Here is a 27,043-nt window from a genome sequence, read left to right as displayed (position 1 = left end):
ACAGATTTGACAGGAGCAATCTGCCCCTGGGTGGATGAGATCTGAGCCCTATCCTGTATCTCTGGGCGACAACCTCCAGAACCCAAGGGTCCTGAACCTCCTGCAACCAGGCCTCTGAGAAGAGAGATAATATGCCCCCTACTTGGTCTGGAGACCGGTCGGGGGCTGCCCCTTCATGCCGACTTTACTTTGGTGGGCTTCTTGTTCTGCTTGGACTTATTCCAAGACTGAGCTGGTTTCCAAGTACCCTTGGACTGATCCGCTTTTGTGGTGGGCTGCTGATGCTGGGCCTTGCCTGCACGAAAGGGACGAAAAGTAGATCTCTTAGGCTTAACCTTTTTATCCTGCGGTAGGAAAGCGCCCTTGCATCCCGTGGATATGATCGAGTCCAATCCTGGACCGAACAGGCGCTTTCTCTGAAAGGGAAGGAATAGAAGTCTGGACGTAAAGATCATGTCCGCAGACCATGATTTTAACCACAGAGCCCTGCGGGCTAATACGGAAAAACCTGACACCTTTCAGGCGAATAATTTGCATATTAGCATCACAGATAAAAAGAATTAGCGACCCTCAAGGCCTTAATTTTCTCCTGTATCTCGTCGAGGAGAGTCTCCCTCTCTACCATGTCAGACAGAGACTCACACCAATATGTCGCAGCTCCAGAAACTACAGCTACCGCCGCTGCCGGCTGAAAAACAAACCCTGTGTTTTGGAACAATTTTCTTAACATGTTCTCCAACTTTTTATGCATGGGCTCTTTAAATGAGGAACTATCCTCAAGAGGAATCATCGTCTGCTTCACGAGCGTAGAGATAGCACCATCCACCTTAGGGACAGTCTCCCCCATAGCTCGAACTGAGAGTCCGGGAGAGGGAACAGCTTCTTAAAGGAAGAAGAAGGGGAAAAGGAAGAACCTAATCTCTCCCATTCATTCTTAATTATGTTAGCCATATTAACAGGAACCGGGAGGGTCTGAGGTACCATCCTTTCCTCATACACTTTATCAAGCTTAGGAATCGAAGGTTCCTCCGGTAGTTTTGGTTCCGGAACCTCGAGGGTAGCAAGCACTTTCAGCAAAAAGCGCAAATTTTCCATCCTAAACCTAAAGTCAGGCTCCTCTGCAGTGGGAGCTTTAGATGACATGGACTCCGACCCAGAAGGAACGTCCTCCAAAGAGTCAGAGTTGTCCTCATCAGCGGATAATCTTTCCGAGATATCCATTGAAGTATAGGACCCCTGGGCCGGATCGCCATATTTTACCTTACGCTTGCGCTTGGCAGAACATGGTAAGGTACTTATCCCTTTAGAGTCCGCCGTTTGCAGTTGATCCGCAAAATCTGACAGCCAACGGATCTCTCCCGTAGGATAAATTGACATGCCCTGGGGCGCTGCATGTGTACTCGGAGATGTGTGTAGGGAACACACCTCACGGGCCGGGGAGCCCTCAGAGGTGGATGGCTTAGTAGTACTAGACATCCTTTTCTTTCTAGATGTCGTGACTTTATCAAGGCATGTGGAACATAGTTGAGCAGGCGGATCTACCAGAACCTCCTCACAATAAACACAGGTACTAGACTTAGTTAAAGAGGGAGTACCCTCTAATGAGTCCTCCACAGCTTGCAGCTTTAGTACGGCACCTTTATAATGGCACTCACCACCTCCTATGACCCGGACCACAGAAACCATTACGTCTCCTGCGCCGCCGGTCAAGCCAGGAAGTCGATAGGCCCCACCCGACAGAAGGAATGCCTCGCAGGACCGCCCCTGCACTAGGCAGAAAACTCGCCAAATCTGCTGAGCAAATACTCCCGGAAATGAAACTAAAGTCCACCCATTGCCAGAGCCACATCTCACACATATTGCAGCAATGACACAACAAACAATATTATGAACAAACTCCCCCTGTTCAATAATCCCCCTACCAGGGATATTAACCCTTGATTCTATAAACATAAGAGGTATCACACTTTGACCCTGTCTTCTGCGTTATCATTATGTGTATAAAAAAATTAAAGGATCTTACCAGAATCTACACCGTGGAACAGGAACACGGCCTCTCAAATGTGACAGTGTAGTAGCATCGCTCCTGACATGGACTTGAGTGTAGAAAGCAGGCAGCCAAACTCGTCAACGCTAATTGCTTATGGAGCTGTTAATCTGAGTTGGGATGGTTTCGCAGAATGACTCTCCCTGCATCTCCGGACTCTAACTTTCATCCAAGCTCTCACTGATAGGCTGACAGGGCTACTTAAAACTCCAGTCCCATTCCGAAGAGTACTACCCTCCATAAGAGACTACTCCAAATCTTCCGACACTTCTCTGCCAACCATCTGTGACGAAAGGCAAGAATGACTGGGGGATGAGGGAAGTTGGGGAAATATTTAAGCCTTTGGATGGTGTGTCTTTGCCTCCTCCTAGTGGCCAGGTTCTTAATTCCCACAAGTAATGAATGAAGCTGTGGACTCTCCTCCCCTTTAGATGGAAATAGTTTATTTAGCCTGTGGTGTCCCCACCCATCCTGAAAGTTTTTGGCCTCAAGGTCAAGCTGTGTAAACACAGCCAGTAGAAGAAATGACACTCCAAGTGGGTTATTGAATAGATAAGGTAACAAAATGTTAATTTTCCATTGTTCTCTCCGTTTTGGTGATTGGTTTATGGACAGATATAAGATAAAGAAGCAGGTATATGTACACAATTTAATAAAGTAATGAGATCTGATTATACCATTTTATTAGGTTGTGGCCTCAAAACACAAAATTAGCTAATTCATATACACAAATGAACCTTAAAAAAGCAAATATCAAACATTTTATACTCTGCAGCTGGTAAAAAAAGTTATTGGAAACACATTAAGGGAAAAACAATTTTACAGTATACTGCCCCTTTAAGAAGCAACAGTCGGGATGATTGACAGCCCTTGCTAGTGGCCTATTGGCCGCCAGTTATCAGGGGGCCGCACTACACAAGCATTTCACTAGAAATGCTTGTACAATGTTAAATACGCTGTCCGCATTTAGCGGTGTCATGTCCGCTCAAAATTTAATAAATTTACCCCAGTGTATTCGATTTTGAAAATTTTTAAACTTTACTTCTCGTATCAAATTAGTTTAATTCTCTTGGCATCCTCCTTTGTTGGAGCAGCAATGGACTACTAGGAGTTAGCTGACCACAAAGGCATATGTGCAACCACCAATTAGCAGCTAGCTGCTGCTCATGAGTCTACCTAGGTATGCATTTCAACAAGGGATATCCAGAGAATGGAGCAAATTAAAGTTAATTGGAAAGTAGTTTAAAATTGCATGCTCTTTTTGTATCATGAAATAAGCCTGCCTGATATGCACTTAGTATAGTGCATTACCCTTGTTGTGAGTATATCTCTATAGCACACTGGTTTTCAAACCTGTCCTCACACCTCGCTAACAGGTCACATTATAAGGATATCTGAACTAGATCACAGGTGAAACAATCAGCTGATTAGTAACCATGGTTATTTTACCTGCTCTCACCCAAGGTAATCCAGAAAACCTGGCCTGTTGGGGAACCCTGAGGACAGGTTTGAAAACCAGTGCTATAGCATGATTGCTGCGTGATTGATGATTCCACCTGAATAGAAATACTGTGCCATTAGAGCAATTTCCCTCTTTTTTTATTCCAGTGACTGTTTGGTGTATTTTCCTTTGGCAGAGCTAACCGTGCCATTACTAAGGTAAACTATCAGCGGTTGTCTGGAGATTCAGTGGCGCCTTTGTGAAGTAGAATTTCATATTGGGGCTTTTGATTTGTTTTGTGAAAGAAAAAAAAAAACCTATATGAATTGTGGGAATATTGTATGTGGTATATTGTATGTGGTATATATATATATTAGATAGAATGATGCATTCAAAGAAAATATTAGTCTGAGAATAACATGTAGATGTAATTTTTAAAGTTTCATTAGCTGTTTAAATAGTGACAAAAAAACATAGTGACAAAATACATTTTAGTGTCTATAAATCAGTGTCAGCTGCCATGTTGTAACTTAGGTTACCTTCTCTGCTGTAGCCAATTAGGGACAGTTATAAATAGGTCACAAGAGTGTGCAGCCAATAGAATATAACACTTCTGCACTTCCATTCCTAACATGAACTGAAAAGCTCACAATTCAAGAATGGAATTACAGGAAAAGGGGACAAAACATATATATATATATATATATATATATATATATATATATATATATATATATATATATACACTGTATATATATCAAAGTGTTTAATGTCCCTTTAAATAGTTTTGTTATTTAAACAAATGTGTTTTTAACTTTTTAAGTTTTCTTTTTAGGAAGATTTACAGGATATCGATAAGCCATAAAAGACAGTAGCCGTGGCTTTTTCGTTTTAACAATGAGTGTTTTTTCAGCTTTGCCAGTAAAACTTGCTTTTTTAAATTGAAATCTTCTTAATATTGCATTTGTATTACTGCAATAGGTTTTCACTTTGCTGTACATGTTTTGGTTCTAAAATTGCAACAGCTCTGTACCAGACATGTTCAATATTAATAATGTGTTTGTTACAGTTTGGCAGCAATATTAGAGGCAAACCCATTCAGTACTATGTAAACTTACTTTCATACATTTCTATTACAATCACACTATACCAAACTTGTTTTTAAAGTAGTGTGATTGTAAAAGAAATGTATCAATATTGGGTTACACAGTACTAAATGGGTCTAGTTCAAATATTGTGGCCATACTGTAACAAACAAACTGTACAAGTATGTATTTGTACTCTTATGAACTAAAAAAATTGTTTGTTTTTTTCACATTGATTAAACAGCTTTTATATTAAATGAAAATGCTCTGAAATGCTGAGACAAAATCAACCAAGTTGTTACACAAAGTTTTTGTGCAGCATTTAATTGGCTAGAATACAGCACTTTGAGTAGCCTTAGTCAATAGAAACATAATTTCCAAGAGCATTTTATAAGTGTATCTCTATTACTGTACAAAGTACTCTCAAAGAGAGAGTAAACACCTTGAGGTTTTTAAATAAAATGTTACATATAATAATAATAATAAAAAACAAAATATTCTTTCCTCTTATTTATGTAATTTAGCTCCTTGAAATTGATGCAGTATAGCTGTAAAAAGCTGACTTAATAATATCACCTGAACATCTCTATGTAAAAAAGGAAGATATTTTACCTCAAAAGTTCCTAAGTATTCACAACCCTTTGTAAAGGACTTTAAGCAGCCAATCAGTATGCCTGTCCTGTGACCAGCAAGGGAGAGTGCCTCATGCACACTCATGTTATTTCCCCATTCAGTTTAAGGAAGTTTACTATGAAATCTCATGAGATCCATTAAAACAGTTTACAACCTCAGCACTGCTGATGCTGATTGGCTGCTGTTCATTTCTTCTTCTTTTTCTTTTTTTTACCAGCAGCTGAGCAGTAACTGAAATATAACTTTTTACAGAACACTTTTTGAGGTAAAATATCTTCCTTTTTTACATAGAGATGCTCAGGTGATATTTTCCTCTCAGCTTTATACAGTTATACTGCATCAGTTTCAAGTGATTTAGCATATGAGTATTATGTCCCTTTAAGTGGAGTAAATAGCAATAGAAACAATAGACAGCGCTCAAACAATATTCAATAGCTGCTGAATGCAGCAGTAGGTGGCTCCTCGTTGACTTTGACTCTTTTCGGAGCTCGATTTATGCTTGTGAAAGATCACCACACTAAGATCTAGATTTGCACAGATCTTAGTGTGGTGATAAATCCGGCTCCAAAAAAGCGCCAAAGTCAACAAGCAGCTGCCTACTTCCACAATGCCCATGTCTAGTATTTAGTGTTTAATATTCCTTTAATATTTTTGTTAATGCAAAAGGGACATGAATTCACTGCCTGATGATATATTATACTTGTTTATATCTCTTTTCACTTTGATTTTACTTCTATTATCAAATGTGTTTCATTCTTTTGGTATCTTTTGTTGAAGGAGCAACAATACACTATTAGGAGCTAGATGAATGCATCAGGTGAGCCAATGACAACAAGCATATATGTATAACCACCAATCAGCAGCTAGCTCCCAGTAGTATACTGCTGCTCTTGCTAATCTGTCTAGATGGAAATAATCTCTAGGGGGCCAATTTATCAAGCAGCCAATACTGCTTATTCTGTGCAAGCCTTCAGGCTCGCCGGAATCAGGAATTAAGAAGCAGCGTTTATAAGACCGCTGCTCCTTAACTCGTCTGCTACCTCTGAGGTGGCGGACAGCAATCATTCCGATCCAATCCGATTGATTGACTCCCCCTGCTAGCAGCCGATTGGCCGCGAATCTGCCGGGGGCAGTATTGCACAAGCATTTCCCAAATAATGCTTGTGCAATGATAAATGCCGACAGCGTATGCTGTCAGCATTTATCGATGCGGGCAGACATGATCCGCTATATCTGATCATGTCCGCCCACACATTGATAAATCGGCCCCTAGATCTCTACTAATACCTTTCAGGAATAGTAGGAACATAATTAAATCAGGTGTCAAAAAATACCTTTTGTAATTGTATGCAGTTAGTTTTTAAATAAAAATATTGCTCAAAAAAGGGAAATCCTTCCTTTTGTGTTATGCTTGACACTGCCTCATGATATCTACGGACACACTGTAGTCTGTAAAAAATAAAAAAGCTTTACTTACCCAAAAACCTTAGATTTGGTAGCATGTGCACCAGAAAAAGACGATAATCAGATTCATTTTTAGTAACTGGGTTGAGTCGCAAGTCCAATTCCTTTAGTGCTATCAGTTTCCGAAGATGAAACATCTCTGTTAACGATGCAATGTTGTTGGAATACAAATTAAGTTTTTCTAACACAGTCAAATGTTGAAGACCCTGAAAAACAAAATATGATGCAAAACCTGTTTTAATAATGTAATGATTCTCTTTTGAAATTGCAATGTCTGGATTTTGACAAATCTAGAAAAAATAATACTATTATATGATGCAATCTAGGTCTGTCTTTAAAACATTATGGGCCAGATTACGAGTGGCACTAACGGTTACAAGCAAGTGAAAAGAGGTTTATCGCAGGTGTATGTCAACGTTGGGTTTTTCTCTCGTATTAAAAGTTGAAAGTAAACACGATCGATTGAGCGCAATTGAAGTTAATGCTAGTCAGAATAGCACGTCCTCAGAGGCCTGGTTACCTGTTTTGCAAAATAATAAAAAGTGTCACAAAAATTTTTTACACCATCTAATAAAGGTATTTAAAAAATATTGCACAAAAAAGTTATAAGGGATCAAAGATATGAGGTCTCAGGTGTACAGATGTATTTATATGTGTATATATGTATTAACAGACATATATACACATAAATACATATGCACACATATATAGACATACGTATATATATATATATATACTGTACATCATACAGTGTACAGCGTGTGACAGAGGTTGCTACATTGGCGAAACTGGCCTAAAGCTGCATCTCAGAATGAATCTACACAGACACTCGATCAAAAACCACAAGGAAAATGAATATTGTACCCCTGTTGGTCATCACTTCACCCAGACTGGTCACTCCATCATTAACCTCAGGATTAAAGTTCTTAAAGGGAATTTCAAAACTCTTATGAACGAAAGACGTTTGAGATGAAAATTATCACACATTTCAATACCAGAAATGAAGGACTTAATGTAGACTCTGGCTTTCTCACACACTACCATAACTTTCTATCATCTCTCATCTTATTGTCCTATATTGGTTTCTTTTTCCTTTGGTTTTTCCTCTCATCTTGCCTATATACTCTCCTCTGTTTATTTACTCTTTCTGGCTATTCTCAGCTATTTTCTCCTTCGGACACATTCTCTTCTTTTTATGACACCCCTCTCACCCCCCTCCCTCCCTTCCTTTTGTTGTATGTGATGTGTATCTATATCAGATTGATCAGTATTGCTTCAGACCTGAGGAAGAGAGGAAAACTCTCGAAAGCTTGTCTTTGAAATATTATGTTAGTCCAATAAAAAAGGTATCACTGCATACTGCAATACTTTGTTTTTTGAGCATCTTATGTACTGGACTAACACAGCTACTCCAATCTTCACTATATATATATATATATATATATATATATATATATATATATATATATATATATATATATATAGGGAGTGCAGAATTATTAGGCAAATGAGTATTTTGACCACATCATCCTCTTTATGCATGTTGTCTTACTCCAAGCTGTATAGGCTCGAAAGCCTACTACCAATTAAGCATATTAGGTGATGTGCATCTCTGTAATGAGAAGGGGTGTGGTCTAATGACATCAACACCCTATATCAGGTGTGCATAATTATTAGGCAACTTCCTTTCCTTTGGCAAAATGGGTCAAAAGAAGGACTTGACAGGCTCAGAAAAGTCAAAAATAGTGAGATATCTTGCAGAGGGATGCAGCACTCTTAAAATTGCAAAGCTTCTGAAGCGTGATCATCAAACAATCAAGCGTTTCATTCAAAATAGTCAACAGGGTCGCAAGAAGCGTGTGAAAAAACCAAGGCGCAAAATAACTGCCCATGAACTGAGAAAAGTCAAGCGTGCAGCTGCCAAGATGCCACTTGCCACCAGTTTGGCCATATTTCAGAGCTGCAACATCACTGGAGTGCCCAAAAGCACAAGGTGTGCAATACTCAGAGACATGGACAAGGTAAGAAAGGCTGAAAGACGACCACCACTGAACAAGACACACAAGCTGAAACGTCAAGACTGGGCCAAGAAATATCTCAAGACTGATTTTTCTAAGGTTTTATGGACTGATGAAATGAGAGTGAGTCTTGATGGGCCAGATGGATGGGCCCGTGGCTGGATTGGTAAAGGGCAGAGAGCTCCAGTCCGACTCAGATGCCGGCAAGGTGGAGGTGGAGTACTGGTTTGGGCTGGTATCATCAAAGATGAGCTTGTGGGGCCTTTTTGGGTTGAGGATGGAGTCAAGCTCAACTCCCAGTCCTACTGCCAGTTTCTGGAAGACACCTTCTTCAAGCAGTGGTACAGGAAGAAGTCTGCATCCTTCAAGAAAAACATGATTTTCATGCAGGACAATGCTCCATCACACGCGTCCAAGTACTCCACAGCGTGGCTGGCAAGAAAGGGTATAAAAGAAGAAAATCTAATGACATGGCCTCCTTGTTCACCTGATCTGAACCCTATTGAGAACCTGTGGTCCATCATAAAATGTGAGATTTACAAGGAGGGAAAACAGTACACCTCTCTGAACAGTGTCTGGGAGGCTGTGGTTGCTGCTGCACGCAATGTTGATGGTGAACAGATCAAAACACTGACAGAATCCATGGATGGCAGGCTTTTGAGTGTCCTTGCAAAGAAAGGTGGCTATATTGGTCACTGATTTGTTTTTGTTTTGTTTTTGAATGTCAGAAATGTATATTTGTGAATGTTGAGATGTTATATTGGTTTCCCTGGTAAAAATAAATAATTGAAATGGGTATATATTTGTTTTTTGTTAAGTTGCCTAATAATTATGCACAGTAATAGTCACCTGCACACACAGATATCCCCCTAAAATAGCTAAAACTAAAAACAAACTAAAAACTACTTCCAAAAATATTCAGCTTTGATATTAATGAGTTTTTTGGGTTCATTGAGAACATGGTTGTTGTTCAATAATAAAATTAATCCTCAAAAATACAACTTGCCTAATAATTCTGCACTCCCTGTATATACAAATACAAAATTTGTTTTTTAGCACACCTTACAAAAAGTTTAAATCAACATCTGGGAGTGCTGCCAATATGACCCAGTAATTACACAAACAAAGAGGTATCAGCGCACATCCATTTTCAAAAGCACAACATATTTTTTACTGCTGCAAAAAATTGCCTGCATATACATCAAGAGACAACTATTCTTTTTTTAAATAATATTGGGAACTTAGTCACACAATATGGCCATATTTTGCTTAGCCAGTCACCGCTTACAAGGTGCCCCAATTCGACTGGTCCTACTCTAAGTCCTTTTGCCACAGAGGGCTGAAACATTCCTGCTTTTACTCTTCATAATAGAATGAGACTCCCTGGCTTTTTATTCACAACTCTTTAACACTGTAATGAGCACACCTGAACTTGGGTGGGGTGCTTAAACGAATGGGAGATGGTCAGTCTCCCTGGTAATTTTAAATACAAATACAAAATTTGTTTTTTTTAGCACACCTCACAAAAAGTTTAAATCAACATCTGGGAGTGCTGCCAATATGACCCAGTAATTACACAAACAAAGAGGTATCAGCGCACATCCATGTTACCAGGGAGACTGACCATCTCCCATTGGTTTAAGCACTCCACCCAAGTTCAGGTGTGCTCATTACAGTGTTAAAGAGTTGTGAATAAAAAGCCAGGGAGTCTCATTCTATTATGAAGAGTAAAAGCAGGAATGTTTCAGCCCTCTGTGGCAAAAGGACTTAGAGTAGGACCAGTCGAATTGGGGCACCTTGTAAGCGGTGACTGGCTAAGCAAAATATATATATATATAAAAGTGTATTGGTGCCCTTTGCAGTCAATGAAAACATGAAAAAGCTAATTTATGTTAACATAGGGGAACATGTATTTTTAAATAGATATTAGTATATATATGTATATATCTACACCTATATATAATCATGTGTATATATAAGTATAAATATATGTTTGTGCAAAAACCATCAGATTATATCTAACTATATATATATATATATATATATATATATATATATATATATATATATATATATATATATATATATATATATATAAATAGAACATATTCTTCTATGCTAAGAACATTGGAATGTGAAATGTTTTGTTCTTATGCTATCCTTTGTTGAAAAGTAATTCTAGTTAGGCTGATAGGAGCTTGTACATGTGTTTAGCAGTCTATGGCAGCTGAGTAGCGACTATGGGGCCTAGTTATCAAGCCGTCAACCTCAAATACGCTGGAATTCCGCAGCGTATTTGTGGCGAGGCTGATTCGCCTTAGTTATCAAAGGCTCGAGACCGGCAAAAGTAGAATTTTGTGACGTAAGCTTCGATCCGCCGGACTCAGTCCGACACAGATCGATTCTTACGTCACTCCAGATGTTCCGCACACAAGTGCGGCACAATCTCACTACTTTTGCTAGTTATCAAAAAACTAGCAGGTACGCTCGGCACTTTTACGGCCCAGCGTACCTGGTTTTCAAAGCGCCAGCCTGGAGGCGGCGGATCCCATAGGAATCAATGGGAGTCTGACCATAGCGAAAGTACAAGTTCGCTGCTGCCAGACATCCCATTGATTCCTATGGGATCTGTCTGCACCTAACACCCTAACATGTACCCCGAGTCTAAACACCACTAATCTGTCCCCCCTACACCGCCGCAACTAAATAAAGTTATTACCCCCTAAACCGCCGCTCCCGGAGCCCACCGCAAGCTACTCTATACATATTAACCCCTAAACCGCCGCTCCCGGAGCCCACCGCCAACTACATTATACCTATTAACCCCTATCCTGCCCCCCCTATACCGCCGCCCTCTATAATAAATGTATTAACCCCTATCCTGCAGATCCCACACCTCGCCACAACTAAATAGTTTAACCCCTAAACCGCCGCCTCCCGGAGCCCACCGCAACTATAATAAATGTATTAACCCCTAAACCGCCGCTCCCGGAGCCCACCGCCACCTACATTATACCTATTAACCCCTATCCTGCCCCCTATACCGCCGCCCTCTATAATAACGTTATTAACCCCTAAACCTAAGTCTAACACTAACCCTAACGCCCCCCTAACTTAAATATGAATTAAATAAATCTAAATAATATTTATATTATGAACTAAATTAATCCTATTTAAAACTAAATGCTTACCTGTAAAATAAACCCTAATATAGCTACAATATAAATAATAATTATATTGTAGCTATCTTAGGATTTATTTTTATTTTACAGGCAACTTTCAATTTATTTTAACTAGGTACAATAGTTATTAAATAGTTATTAACTATTTAATAGCTTACCTAGCTAAAATAAAGAGAAATTTACCTGTAAAATAAATCCTAACCTAAGTTACAATTACACCTAATACTACACTATCATTAAATTAATTAAATAAACTACCTACAAATAACTACAATTAAATACAATTACATAAACTAACTAAAGTACAAAAAATAAAAAAAGCTAAGTTACAGAAAATAAAAAAATAAGTTATAAAACATTTTACAAATATTACAACAATTTTAAGCTACTTACACCTAATCTAAGCCCCCTAATAAAATAACAAACCCCCCAAAATAAAAAAATGCCCTACCCTATTCTAAATTAAATAAAGTTCAACGCTCTTTTACCTTACCAGCCCTTAAAAGGGCCATTTGTGGGGGCATGCCCCCAAAAGTTCAGCTCTTTTGCCTGTAAATGAAAAATACAAACCCACCCCAACATTAAAACCCACCACCCACATACCCCTAATCTAACCCAAACCCCCCTTACAAAAACCTAACACTAATCCCCTGAAGATCATCCTACCTTGAGTCGTCTTCACTCAGCCGAGCAGCGATGGAACCCAAGTGGACATCCGGACCGGCAGAAGTGATCATCCAAGGGGCGCTGAAGAAATCTTCCATCCGATGAAGTCATCATCCAGGCGGCGCTGAAGAAGTCTTCGATCCGGGCGATGTCATCTTCCAAGCCGGGTCTTGAATCTTCCTTCCGCCGCCACGGAACCTCCTTCTTCACCGACGGACTACGACGAATGAAGGCTCCTTTAAGGGACGTCATCCAAGATGGCATCCCCTCAATTCTGATTGGCTGATAGGATTCTATCAGCCAATCGGAATTAAGGTAGGAAAAATCTGATTGGCTGATGGAATCAGCCAATCAGATTCAAGTTCAATCCGATTGGCTGATCCAATCAGCCAATCAGATTGAGCTTGCATTCTATTGGCTGATCGGAATCAGAAAAGAAAAAAATTGGGTCTCATGTCCCTTTAAAGCTGTTTGGTTTAAGAATGTTGGGTTCATAAGTATGCTTTGCTTACTTTTAAAATGAAACCCAAAATGTTTCTTTCATGATATAGACAGAGCAATTTTAAACAGCTTTCCAATTTACTTCTATTATTTAATTATGGATAATTCGTTATCCTTTGCTGAAAGGTTTATCTGGGAAACATCAGGAGCAGCAAATAACTTAGGTTCTAGCTGCTGATTGGTGGCTGCATATATATATATATATATATATATATTAGATATATATATATATTTTATATATATACCGATTGTCATTGTCTCACCCATGTGTTCAGTCAGCAACCAGTAGTGCATTGCTGCTCATTCAACAAAGCATACCAAGAGAATGAAGAAAAATTGATAATTGGAGTAAATTAGAAAGTTGCTTAAAATTGCATCCTCTATCTGAATCATGAAATAAATAATTTGGGTTTGAAGATCCCTTTAATGTGTGCCAAAGGTTTTAATCTCTAGAAAAAGAGACCTTATAAATAAAAACAGAATTTATGCTTACCTGATAAATTACTTTCTCCAACGGTGTGTCCGGTCCACGGCGTCATCCTTACTTGTGGGATATTCTCTTCCCCAACAGGAAATGGCAAAGAGTCCCAGCAAAGCTGGTCACATGATCCCTCCTAGGCTCCGCCCACCCCAGTCATTCGACCGACGGACAGGAGGAAATATATATAGGAGAAACCATATGATACCGTGGTGACTGTAGTTAGAGAAAATAATTCATCAGACCTGATTAAAAAACCAGGGCGGGCCGTGGACCGGACACACCGTTGGAGAAAGTAATTTATCAGGTAAGCATAAATTCTGTTTTCTCCAACATTGGTGTGTCCGGTCCATGGCGTCATCCTTACTTGTGGGAACCAATACCAAAGCTTTAGGACACGGATGAAGGGAGGGAGCAAATCAGGTCACCTAAATGGAAGGCACCACGGCTTGCAAAACCTTTCTCCCAAAAATAGCCTCCGAAGAAGCAAAAGTATCAAATTTGTAAAATTTGGCAAAAGTGTGCAGTGAAGACCAAGTCGCTGCCTTACATATCTGGTCAACAGAAGCCTCGTTCTTGAAGGCCCATGTGGAAGCCACAGCCCTAGTGGAGTGAGCTGTGATTCTTTCAGGAGGCTGCCGTCCGGCAGTCTCATAAGCCAATCGGATAATGCTTTTAAGCCAAAAGGAAAGAGAGGTAGAAGTCGCTTTTTGACCTCTCCTTTTACCAGAATAAACAACAAACAAGGAAGATGTTTGTCTGAAATCTTTAGTAGCCTCTAAATAGAATTTTAGAGCACGGACTACGTCCAAATTGTGTAACAAACGTTCCTTCTTTTAAACTGGATTCGGACACAAAGAAGGTACAACTATCTCCTGGTTAATATTTTTGTTGGAAACAACTTTCGGAAGAAAACCAGGCTTAGTACGCAAAACCACCTTATCTGCATGGAACACCAGATAGGGCGGAGAACACTGCAGAGCAGATAACTCTGAAACTCTTCTAGCAGAAGATATTGCAACCAAAAACAAAACTTTCCAAGATAATAACTTAATATCTACGGAATGTAAGGGTTCAAACGGAACCCCTTGAAGAACTGAAAGAACTAGATTTAGACTCCAGGGAGGAGTCAAAGGTCTGTAAACAGGCTTGATCCTAACCAGAGCCTGAACAAATGCTTGAACATCTGGCACAGCTGCCAGTCTTTTGTGAAGTAAAACAGATAAAGCAGAGATCTGTCCCTTCAGAGAACTTGCAGATAATCCTTTCTCCAAACCTTCTTGTAGAAAGGATAGAATCTTAGGAATTTTTATCTTGTTCCATGGGAATCCTTTAGATTCACACCAACAGATATATTTTTTCCATATTTTATGGTAAATTTTTCTAGTTACAGGCTTTCTAGCCTGAATCAGAGTATCTATTACAGAATCTGAAAACCCACGCTTTGATAAAATCAAGCGTTCAATCTCCAAGCCGTCAGTTGGAGGGAAACCAGATTCGGATGTTCGAATGGACCCTGAACAAGAAGGTCCTGTCTCAAAGGTAGCTTCCATGGTGGAGCCGATGACATATTCACCAGGTCTGCATACCAAGTCCTGCGTGGCCACGCAGGAGCTATCAAGATCACCGAGGCCCTCTCCTGATTGATCCTGGCTACCAGCCTGGGGATGAGAGGAAACGGTGGGAATACATAAGCTAGGTTGAAGGTCCAAGGTGCTACTAGTGCATCTACTAGGGTCGCCTTGGGATCCCTGGATCTGGACCCGTAGCAAGGAACCTTGAAGTTCTGACGAGACGCCATCAGATCCATGTCTGGAATTCCCCATAATTGAGTTATTTGGGCAAAGATTTCCGGATGGAGTTCCCACTCCCCCGGATGGAATGTCTGACGACTCAGAAAATCCGCTTCCCAATTTTCCACTCCTGGGATGTGGATCGCAGACAAGTGGCAGGAGTGATCCTCCGCCCATTGAATTATCTTGGTCACTTCTTTCATCGCCAGGGAAGTCCTTGTTCCCCCCTGATAATTGATATATGCAACGGTCGTCATGTTGTCTGACTGAAACCTTATGAATTTGGCCTTTGCTAGTTGAGGCCAAGCTCTGAGAGCATTGAATATCGCTCTCAGTTCCAGAATGTTTATCGGGAGAAGAGACTCTTCCCGAGACCATAGACCCTGAGCTTTCAGGGATTCCCAGACCGCGCCCCAGCCCACTAGGCTGGCGTCGGTCGTGACAATGACCCACTCTGGTCTGCGGAAGCTCATTCCCTGTGACAGATTGTCCAGGGTCAGCCACCAACGGAGTGAATCTCTGGTCTTTTGATCTACTTGAATCGTCGGAGACAAGTCTGTATAATCCCCATTCCACTGTCTGAGCATGCACAGTTGTAATGGTCTTAGATGAATTCGTGCAAAAGGAACTATGTCCATTGTTGCAACCATCAATCCTATTACTTCCATGCACTGCGCTATGGAAGGACGAGGAACAGAATGAAGTACTTGACAAGAGCTTAGAAGTTTTGATTTTCTGACCTCTGTCAGAAAAATCCTCATTTCTAAGGAATCTATTATTGTTCCCAAGAAGGGAACTCTTGTTGACGGGGACAGAGAACTTTTTTCTTTGTTCACCTTCCATCCGTGAGATCTGAGAAAGGCTAGGACGATGTCCGTATGAGCCTTTGCTTTTGACAGGGACGACGCTTGAATCAGGATGTCGTCCAAGTAAGGTACTACTGCAATGCCCCTTGGTCTTAGAACCGCTAGAAGGGACCCTAGTACCTTTGTGAAAATCCTTGGAGCAGTGGCTAATCCAAATGGAAGTGCCACAAACTGGTAATGCTTGTCCAGAAAAGCGAACCTTAGGAACTGATGATGTTCCTTGTGGATAGGAATATGTAGGTACGCATCCTTTAAATCCACGGTAGTCATAAATTGATTTTCCTGGATAGTAGGTAGGATCGTTCGAATAGTTTCCATTTTGAACGATGGTACCCTGAGAAATTTGTTTAGGATCTTTAGATCCAAAATTGGTCTGAATGTTCCCTCTTTTTTGGGAACTATGAACAGATTGGAATAAAATCCCATTCCTTGTTCTCTTATTGGAACTGGATGTATCACTCCCATCTTTAACAGGTCTTCTACACAATGTAAGAATGCTTGTCTCTTTATTTGGTTTGAAGATAATTGAGACCTGTGGAACCTTCCCCTTGGGGGTAGTTCCTTGAATTCCAGGAGATAACCTTGAGAAACTATTTCTAGCGCCCAAGGATCCTGAACATCTCTTGCCCAAGCCTGAGCAAAGAGAGAAAGTCTGCCCCCCACTAGATCCGGTCCCGGATCGGGGGCTATCCCTTCATGCTGTTTTGGTAGCAGTGGTAGGCTTCTTGGCCTGCTTACGCTTGTTCCAGCCTTGCATTGGTTTCCAGGCTGGTTTGGGTTGCTTAGAGGATACAGAATTAGAGACTGGTCCGTTTCTGCGAAAGGGACGAAAATTAGGCTTATTATTAGCCTTAAAAGACCTATCCTGTGGGAGGGCGTGGCCCTTTCCCCCAGTGATGTCTGAAATAATCTCTTTCAAATCAGGTCCATATAATGTTTTACCTTTGAAAGGAATGTTAAGCAATTTTGTCTTGGAAGACACATCCGCTGACCAAGACTTTAGCCAACTTTAAATTTCAAACTGAAAACACTTTATTACTGAATATGTGAAAAAGTATGAAGGAATTGTTCAAAATTCACCAAAATTTCACCACAGTGTCTTAAAGCATTAAAAGTATTGCACACCAAATTTCAGAGCTTTAACCCTTAAATTAACGGAACCGGAGCCGTTTTTACATTTAACCCCTATACAGTCCCAGAATGAGGCTCTGTCTATAACTAGAAAGGCCCCCATCTGAAAAAGGTGTCCAACACAGTGCCTGCCGTTTTTCTAAACATTCCCCAAGATTATAATACCAATAATTAGTTAGAATCTGCATAATATGCCTAGTAAAGCAATTGTTTTAGCCCAGAAAAATGTCTACCAGTTTTTAAGCCCTTTTTGAAGCCCTTTATTCTTTTATGTTTAACTAAGAAAATGGCTTACCGGTCCCCATGAGGGGAAATGACAGCCTTCCAGCATTACATGGTCTTGTTAGAAATATGGCTAGTCATACCTTAAGCAGAAAAGACTGCTAACTGTTTCCCCCAACTGAAGTTACTTCATCTCAACAGTCCTGTGTGGAAACAGCAATCGATTTTAGTTACTGTGCTAAAATCATCTTCCTCTTACAAACAGAAATCTTCATCCTTTTCTGTTTCAGAGTAAATAGTACATACCAGCACTATTTTAAAATAACAAACACTTGATAGAAGAATAAAACTACATTTAAACACCAAAAAACTCTTAACCATCTCCGTGGAGATGTTGCCTGTGCAACGGCAAAGAGAATGACTGGGGTGGGCGGAGCCTAGGAGGGATCATGTGACCAGCTTTGCTGGGACTCTTTGCCATTTCCTGTTGGGGAAGAGAATATCCCACAAGTAAGGATGACGCCATGGACCGGACACACCAATGTTGGAGAAAAGAATATAACTCCAATAACCATAAATATTGATTCACAATCACTTTACAAAATAAAGGGTGCATACAAAAGGCTAGTGTTGGATAGGATTTGAAAACCTAGAGCATATATAGTGGGCATGTACAAAATGGTGCCTTACTGGAATCAGGTGTCATAGTTAATACATTGAGCAAATGGATGTCAGATGGGAACAGATCACTGCATATCCCTGTTCCATAACTTAGATCGTCTATTCCCCCAGATTTTATTAAAGGGACATGAAACCCAACATTTTTCTTTCATGATTCAGACAGAGAATACAATTTGAAACAGCTTTCCAATTTACTTTTATAATGAAATATGCTTGAAGGAGCAGCTTGCACTACTGGGAACTAACTGAACACATTTGGTGATCAAATGACAAGAGACATACAGCATATGTGCAGCTACCAATCAGCAGCTAGCTCCCAGTACTGTGTTAATGCTACTGAGCCTACATAGGCATGTGTTTTAACAAAGGATACCAAGAGAACAAAGCAAATTAGCTAATAGAAGTAAAATAACAGTTCTTTAAAATGGTATACTCTATCTGAATCATTAATAATTTGGGTTCCATGTCCCTTTAAATAGTGCTAGGATATTGATCTCCTTACACTGGACATCTCCAACCCCCAACTTACTTCAGGAATGGGTTCAAAAGTAGTTTGGATTTTAAAAGGTATGATGATTTTGTGGATATATTAAATATATTTATATACAATTAAGCTTTAGACCCTAAAGGTAAAAAAAAAAAAAAAAAAAAAAAAAAGAATGCCCACTGCATCCCAATCTTTCCATAAAAAGCACAAAGTTAAAGGGACAGTCAAGTCAAAATTAAACTTTCATGATTCAGATAGAACACACAATTTTAAACAACTTTCCAATTCACTTCCATTATCTAAATATACACAATCTTTTTTATACACACACTTTCTGAGGCACCAGCTCCTACTGAGCATGTGCAAGATACACAGAACATACGTATATGCATTTTGTGATTGGCTGGTGTCTGTCACATGATGAATAAGGAAGGAAAATAAAACTAACTGACATTTGTTTGACAAAAATCTACTACTCATTTGAAATTCAAACTAAGTGCTTTTGCATTGTCTTTTTATAATGCATTTATTGATTATGCAAATCTACTATGTTTAGTGGTACTTTAATATAATTTGTTTATTGCAGCCAAACAATTAGTGGCAGCACAACTCATTCGGGATCCTTTTCTTTCACATTTCACACCCAAAGTGACATTTTATCAGAAAAATAGGATATTCCCTAAATGTATACTATCCAATAGTGCAAAGATATTTTAATTAAAATGTTATTTACCTCAAATTTGTTTTAATGTACTTTAATTCAAATTCATGGTTGGTATACAGGAGTTATTTGGTTTTCATCTCAGGATCAGTAGTATATTTAACTCCATTGGGGTGTGTGTGTGTGTGTGTGGGGGGGTGTTAAACCCAGTTCATAGCAAGCATTAGGGTAATAATAAAATGTACCGGCACATTACAGCATTTTATTACTGCTCCTTCATGTCCATTTAAAGATGTTAATGATAAATATATAAATAATTGTAGACTGTTATTAAAATTATTATTATTCAATAATGTGTTTTCATCTAAGCACGCAGATTTGCATATATTTCTCAGTATATATACAACTCAATTACGTGGCCTCAGTCTGTAACAAATTGTATTACAGTTTAAGGTGAATGTAAATTTAGATGATAAAGTGCCCGGTTTTTAAAAATTTTATTAAAAACAGGGGCACTTTAATTCATCAAAATTTACATTTCACTCCTGTTGTGAAAATACTTACCTTTTAATCTTGACAGCCGCTGCATCGCTTCCTCTGCCCGTTGCAAAGCCTCTTCCCGGGTCTAAAATGAGGAACCCGGCTTCCTCCAATCACAGAGTTGAATCAGACACTGATTCCCCCGTGATTGGAGGATGACCGATCCGTCATTTCTGACGTATTAAGAGGCTTGTGACGAACTGGGGAAATCACTGGAGCGGCTGTCAAGATTAAAAGGTAAGTATTTTCACAACAGGAGTGAAATGTAAATTTTGATGAATTAAAAAGCCCCTGTTTTTAATCGGATTTTTAAAAACCAGGCACTTTATCATCTAAATTTACATTCACTTTAAAGGGATATGAAATCAAAATGTTTATTTTGTGATTCAGACAGAGCATACAATTAAAAAAAAAAAGTTTCCATTTTATTTCTATTATCAAATTTGTTTTGTTCCGATGGCCGGCCGCACTTAGTTTGAGCTCTTAGAATTAAGCTTTCAGAAACAGCATTTTTTTTGGCATAATTCCCCTGATATCAAGTTGTTCTCCCCTGCCTACAACCCTGAATGTCTGGCTGCAACTTAAAGGTAGCAATTAGAGAGACTGGCATATCATTGAAGGGTAAAGGCAGAGACACGGACGCCACAGCTACCCACAGGAGATCAACTCTGGACCTAACCGCTCAACCTGGGTCTGGTTCCTGTGTCCCTAATAGCGCAACATCTTAGGAACAACCTCGCAGCACGGAGGCGGCGGTGAGAGAGCTGACTGCTGTGTTGCTAGAGGCGCAAGGAGTTGCCCCGCTTATGCCTTTGAGGAGGCAGTGTACAACAAGACGGCCCGTGCTGCTCTCTATCTCACAGCACCGGAATTGAACTGCTGCGCTAGCCCCGGAAGACTTGTGATCTGCTCCGGAGCATAAACCCCTCACAGCCTCAGGAAAGCTGCTCCAGCACGACTCGATCCACAGCTCAGTGTCCCAATACCCTCCACAACAACCTCTGAGTGAGTAACGGCAGCCAAGTCTGCAGGGAACACTTGCACCCTACACATCGCTAGTTTTAACTGTGAGAACGCTGGCTGGGGGGTACACTTAGAGCAGGTCAAACCATACTATTTTTGCAGCAAATCATAATTATAGTACATTTTACTAAAGTAAAAGTAAAAAAAAAAAAAAAGAGAAGGAGACGACTCACTCCCTGCATAGTGGCGCGAAACCGCCATCTTTAACTCCAGCTCAGCACAGCGTGGCTGCCTGTCAGTCCGGCTCCCTCCAGAGCAATTCATAGAAAGGGACAACAAAAGTTTAAAGCTAAGTTTGAAAAAGGGGCTCCACTTGATGGTGGGATTTTACCTGACAAGACAGAAATCATTATAACTCAGCAGCTAATTCACTAACCACTCAACACTAGCCACGTGGAACTTCTTCTGTGCAGCTGCTACAAGACATACCGGACAGTATTCAATCCAGCTTATTAGCACACAACTGTTAGCCTAGAGGGAGTAGAGACATTAAAGGAAATAAGCAGCTGGCATTTTACAATCATTGCACCCCTAGACCTGCCTTAATACTACATTGCCAGACCCACTGTAGAAACACATTTCTACTACAGCAGCTGCATTTAACCACCTGAACTACTGCACACATGATTTGACCCTCCACGTATAAGAAGCTTTACAAGGTGCTGTCTACCTTGCCCCTGTGCTATAGCTGAGGCGCACTCTCCTACTCCCTTTCCTGCTGCACCCTGTTGCAGTGGGTCATACCCCTTCACCCCTTTCCGGACTGGCCCAGAGGTGGCAACATCCCTAGGGAGAGTGTCCTAAACTTAAAACTTAAATCCACTTTTAATGAAGATAGAATCTCTAAACCTTCAAGGACACCCACAGAAAGACCTGAACCTGTAGGGCAGGAGCCCTAGTCCCTACTAATAACCCCATTCTATCTGGAGTGCATATCTACCTAATATGGCATAATTTTGTCTAGGCCATTGAAGCCTGTCTACCACACAGTGATTTTCATCTATCCCTAATAGGGGTTGTCTCGCCATACCTGGTCTCTGACTCTTCAAGGACTCACTCAGTAACAAGACCAATTTATCTCTCCACTAATATGTCGCAGTCAGTTAGAGGAAAAAAAAACAAGCAGCCATTTCTGCCCAAAAAAACTGTGATGGACCACTTTGGCCCTCCAGGAGGACTATCACAGAGCGATGCGGAGCCCCCAGACTCCCCTAGGTCTGACACCTCAGATCTCACATTAGCGGCTATTCAAAGCATTCAACAAGCCACACCTGAGGCAGTCACTCCCTCATTTATTATGGATTCCCTCAAGTCCTTACTAGATAAGCACCACGCCTCATTCACAGCTCAAATGGCGGCCTCCACAGCCGAACTAAAAAAAGAGATCTCATCAACGAATGAGAGATTAGACACACTTGAGAGAAGACAGGAGGACGCTTCTGTGGAGCATTCTAACTTACAATCCTACACGCAACGCCTTGCAGATTATCTGGAAGTTGTGGATGATAAGATAGCGGACTTGGAAGATAGATCACGTAGGAATAACCTAAGGATCCGAGGTATTCCCGAGTCTATCTCAACGGCTGACTTGCAATCATACCTGAAAGAATTGTTCCTTATTCTTGCACCCCCCGCCACAGAAGCAGAAGCCCTGATGGATCGTGCGCATCGCTCTCTCAAACCCAAAGGACTCTCGGACGACCAACCCAGAGACACAATTGTCCGGCTTCACTATTTCACCTATAAGGAGAGAATCCAAAGGGCTCACTTCCAGAAACCTCCTCTTCCAGACAAATTCAAAAAGCTGCAAATTTTTCCTGACCTGTCTGCAAGAACCCTACAAAAGAGAAAAACCTTCATGGAAGTCACATCCATCCTTCGCAGAAATTAGATCAGATACAGGTGGGGGTACCCCATTAAGCTACTTATCTTCCGGAATAACCAGATGTTTACCATACAAACCCCTACCAGAGGATATGAACTGCTCAGATTATGGAACCTGTACCCCCCTCAAAAAGAAAATCCACAGCCCAGGCAGACCCAACTGAGAGCTACGGCATCAGAATGGGTGGTCCCCCCTGCTCCTGCGGAACAACAAGACACCACAGACGCCCTTGGAGTGGGAGTCTGGGCCACTCCTTCCTCTCGAAAGCTTGGTCAGCAGAAACAACGGGAGGGTCAGGATTGGCAGACCCTCCCGCAAAGACAAAGACACAGATCTGGATCACCAATTTCATAGGGAAGACACCTCAGACTCTGGATCGCAGACTGTTTCCCCAAGTGTGCAAATTTAAACACTGACTGTGATAAACCATAGTTAGTGTCTTCTGACAACATGGATCTCTATATCATTAGGACTTATAAAAGTCGGTGTACTGAGCCGGATGAACATTGGACGATAAGTATTACCCTTAGATTCTGTGTTTTTTCTTTTTAATTCTTATGTTCTGTTCTTTTTTTAAAGTATTCATGACATATTGATCAATGTTTATGTTTTTGGTAGAGTTCACATTGTTTGCTTATTATTTTGCACCATTATGTTTCAGAAACTCACTTGTTTCATCTTCGCCATAAAACCCAATTAAGTGCTCATAATCTTAATGTATAGCGCCCACTTATGCCAAATAGAGTTGAGCTAACCTACAGGTGATGTGTGCTCAGTGAGGGCCCAGCTGTTGCACACTCCCTACGTACATATCTACAGGGGCTATAGCAGTTGCAACAGGAAACTAACCCCTATGCTTAAAACATCCAGAAACTTTAAATTGTTAACTTTCATTCGCATAGAGCCCCACATTCTCACCTCACCACACAACACCCCACCATAGAGATTGCAGCACTCTACCAAAATCTCACAGTTTTATTCACCCAATATGAACGCACAGATGCCTGATTGCACTACCACCTACCCACCTAAAACTATCATAAGAATTATTCACCTATCACAGGATGCCATATTTTCTACCTGGTTAAAGTATTTTTTAGTTGTCCAGTTTGATAAGTATTACCGACTATCAGTTGAAACATTGTTGTTACCTGTGGATTAGCTCACTGAATGATGTTTTATTTATAGAGTTATTGTTTTTTCATATGTTGAATGAATGTTCTCTGTTATCACTGTCATATCGCTTTATATACCCTTTTCACCTGACAGGCTATAAGGCCTTCACTTCAATTTTGGTTCCCTTTCCCTCACTAATTTCCCATCATATAGCTCAAGTGCGGTCGCCCCCCCCCCCCCATCTACACGCGGCCCGCTATTAACAGTAAACTAACTAAAAATCTTGACAACCCCCCCCCCCCATGAACCCAAGTCCCCCCTATTTTTGTCCAATATACCTCCCTTATTAAGAAATAAGCTCAAAGCGGCTTTTTTTAGCGATACCATAATACCCAGTCCGCAACTCCTTGGTATCACCATAAATCGCACTGAGTGTTACATCCCCTCCCATAGTCCCAAGCCCTTTTTCCCCCTCATTCTAATGTACCTCCCTTAATAGGGAAGACGATTGAAGCGGTTTCTCTTGACTATACCGCAATATTTATCTCTCAAACCATTTGTACTGCCATACATTGTATTCAGTTTTGCACCTATTTGGGACTTAACAGAAGTCCAAAGACAACCAACCTCCTACTGCTCTTATTCCTTTGCTCTAGTCCTCTCCTCTCCCTTTGCTTTCTAGATTTAACCTCTCCCTCCCCTTTCTTTTTTTTTTTTTTTTTTTTTCTCTTCTCTCTCTTGTCCCCTCTTCTTATTCCCTGCTTTCTCTTTACCCATCTTCTCCCAAACGCAACATGTCCTATACCTGCACTTCACTCAACACTAGAGGGCTTAATGCTCCTGACAAGAGAAGCAGATTAGTTAACTATCTTGCACGCACTAAAGCTAAAATAGCCTTTATCCAGGAGACTCATTGGGCAGATGGTACCCCTATACCCTTTCATAGTAAACAATTCCCAGTAGTTGAGACAGCCTCATTCTCAGGGAAATCGAAGGGAGTAGCTATTTTGGTACATAAATCCATACTCTTTGAGAAATTAGAAACTTACAAGGACCCAAGGGGCAGATTCCTTATACTGACATGTAGACTAGACAACATTCCATTTACTCTAGCCAATTATTATGGCCCTAATTCAGGGCAAATACGAGCCCTCAGGAAGTTTCTAAGACTGCTGACCTCTCATAAAACCCAGAACCTGCTACTAGTGGGGGATTTTAATATGCTCTTAGATCCTACACTAGATAGACGCTCTCCCAAACTCAAACCCTGCGACAAACAAACCACCAGAAATGCCAAACAATTCAATAATCTTCTGGCCCAACATAATTTGTTTGACATCTGGCGTTCCCTCCATCCCTCCACTAAGGACTATTCCTACTACTCTAAAGTACACAACACCTATACCAGGATTGACTACTTTTTCTGTGAACCTAGACTCCTAGACTCGGTCCAGTCGGTGCACATGCCTGAGTGCACTTGGTCCGACCACTCCTCAGTTCAGCTTACCCTGAAATCCCCCACCAGTACACCTTTCAGATCCTCATGGGCGCTCCCAGAATACCTCATTTCCAACCCAGAACGGATCACTCTAATTCGGAAAGAGATTTCCGAATTCCTAAGCGTTAATGACAATGGAGCAGTAAATGACTTCTGCCTGTGGAGCACCCTCAAGGCATACCTAAGAGGGGTATTTATTAAACTGCACACAGAACACAAGAAACAGACAGGCAGTTCGCTTGCCCAGCTCCATGTTTCCCTGAGGAACCTGAATACACTTCATGTAGCGTCGTTAGACCCCCAAGTTCTTATCCAAATTGAAGCCACTAAAGCAAAAATTGCAGCCATAGAATTAAAAAAGCTCCAAGCGCAGACCCAGAGGTTCAAACAAGCATTTTATGCCAAGGGAAACAAAGCCGATAGGTTGTTGGCTAACAAACTCAAACAAAGAACAGCTGAAGCTCGTATCCCATACATCAAAACACCCCAAGGAGTAGTTCGCCTCCCAGCAGACACAGGGAAGGCCTTCGCTTCCTACTACTCTTCGCTTTACAACCTAGCCAGTAACCCTGCCCACGCTGCCCCGAACGAACAACACATTCAGGGTTTTCTGGACACCCTCTCTCTACCGACCTTGTCGGAAGACCAGAGAAATCTGCTCGATGCTCCTTTCACTTCTAAAGAAGTCCTTTATGTCATTAAATCCCTAAAATCCCACAAAGCTCCGGGGCCTGACGGATTTGGAGCTCTTTTCTACAAGACGTTTCGCCTCCAGCTGGCCCCGCTCCTTAACAGAGTATGTTCCTTAGCCAGACAGTCTAGCTCTCTTCCGTCGGAATTACTGGAGGCGACCATAGTATCTATTCCAAAGCCGGGTAAAACTCCCAATGTATGCGAACACTTCCGCCCCATTTCACTGATCAATGTAGATGTGAAACTGCTGGCGAAGCTACTGGCCTCCAGATTGAACAAAGTTCTCCCGTCTCTATTAGACGGTGATCAGGTGGGCTTCACTCCGGGGCGGGAGGGTCCAGACAACACCCGCCGGATCCTCAACATATACTTTGAAACCAAGAGATGCAATCTCCCCTGCGCGACCCTAGCCTTAGATGCCGAAAAGGCTTTTGATAGGGTCAACTGGACATATCTTTTTGAGGTCCTCAGCAAATTCGGTTTCCCGCCAGGTTTCAGCTCTTGTGTTAGAGCCTTCTACACGGCCCCTTTGGCCTCGGTTAGAGGTTTAGGTTTCCGATCCCCGACCTTCCCAATAACAAATGGGACACGCCAGGGGTGCCCCCTATCTCCGCTACTTTTCGCCTTAGTCATGGAACCGTTGGCTGAGGCGATTAGAGAGAGCCCTGAAATCCGGGGAATAGTACTAGAGGGCACCCTACAAAAAAACGCACTATTCGCGGATGATTTAACCATATTTCTGAGCGACCCTCTTCATTCCCTCCCGGCACTGTTCGAGTTACTAGATAGGTTTGGGCAGATTAGCTACTATAAGCTCAACTTCGGTAAGACAGAGGCCTACACCATCAACATATCAGGAGCTGACTTTGCTGAACTCCAGCGCCGATACCCATTCAACTGGTCCCAGCAGAGGATAAAACATCTTGGAGTTT

General features: G+C 41.1%; 1 protein-coding gene across 1 annotated transcript in view; it reads right to left on the bottom strand.

Moving 5' to 3' along the window:
• CEP72 (centrosomal protein 72) overlaps positions 1 to 27,043 on the bottom strand; it is a 257,419-nt gene that overhangs the window by 143,730 nt on the left and 86,646 nt on the right. The window contains exon 3 of the mRNA XM_053715788.1: positions 6,684 to 6,876. Coding sequence (XP_053571763.1) covers positions 6,684 to 6,876 — 193 coding nt within the window. The remainder of the gene's footprint in view (positions 1 to 6,683; positions 6,877 to 27,043) is intronic.

Source organism: Bombina bombina, chromosome 5 (assembly GCF_027579735.1).
Source record: "Bombina bombina isolate aBomBom1 chromosome 5, aBomBom1.pri, whole genome shotgun sequence".
NCBI lineage: Eukaryota > Metazoa > Chordata > Amphibia > Anura > Bombinatoridae > Bombina > Bombina bombina.
Note: the sequence above shows the minus strand (reverse complement) of the source record. Positions and strands in the feature narration are given on the sequence as shown.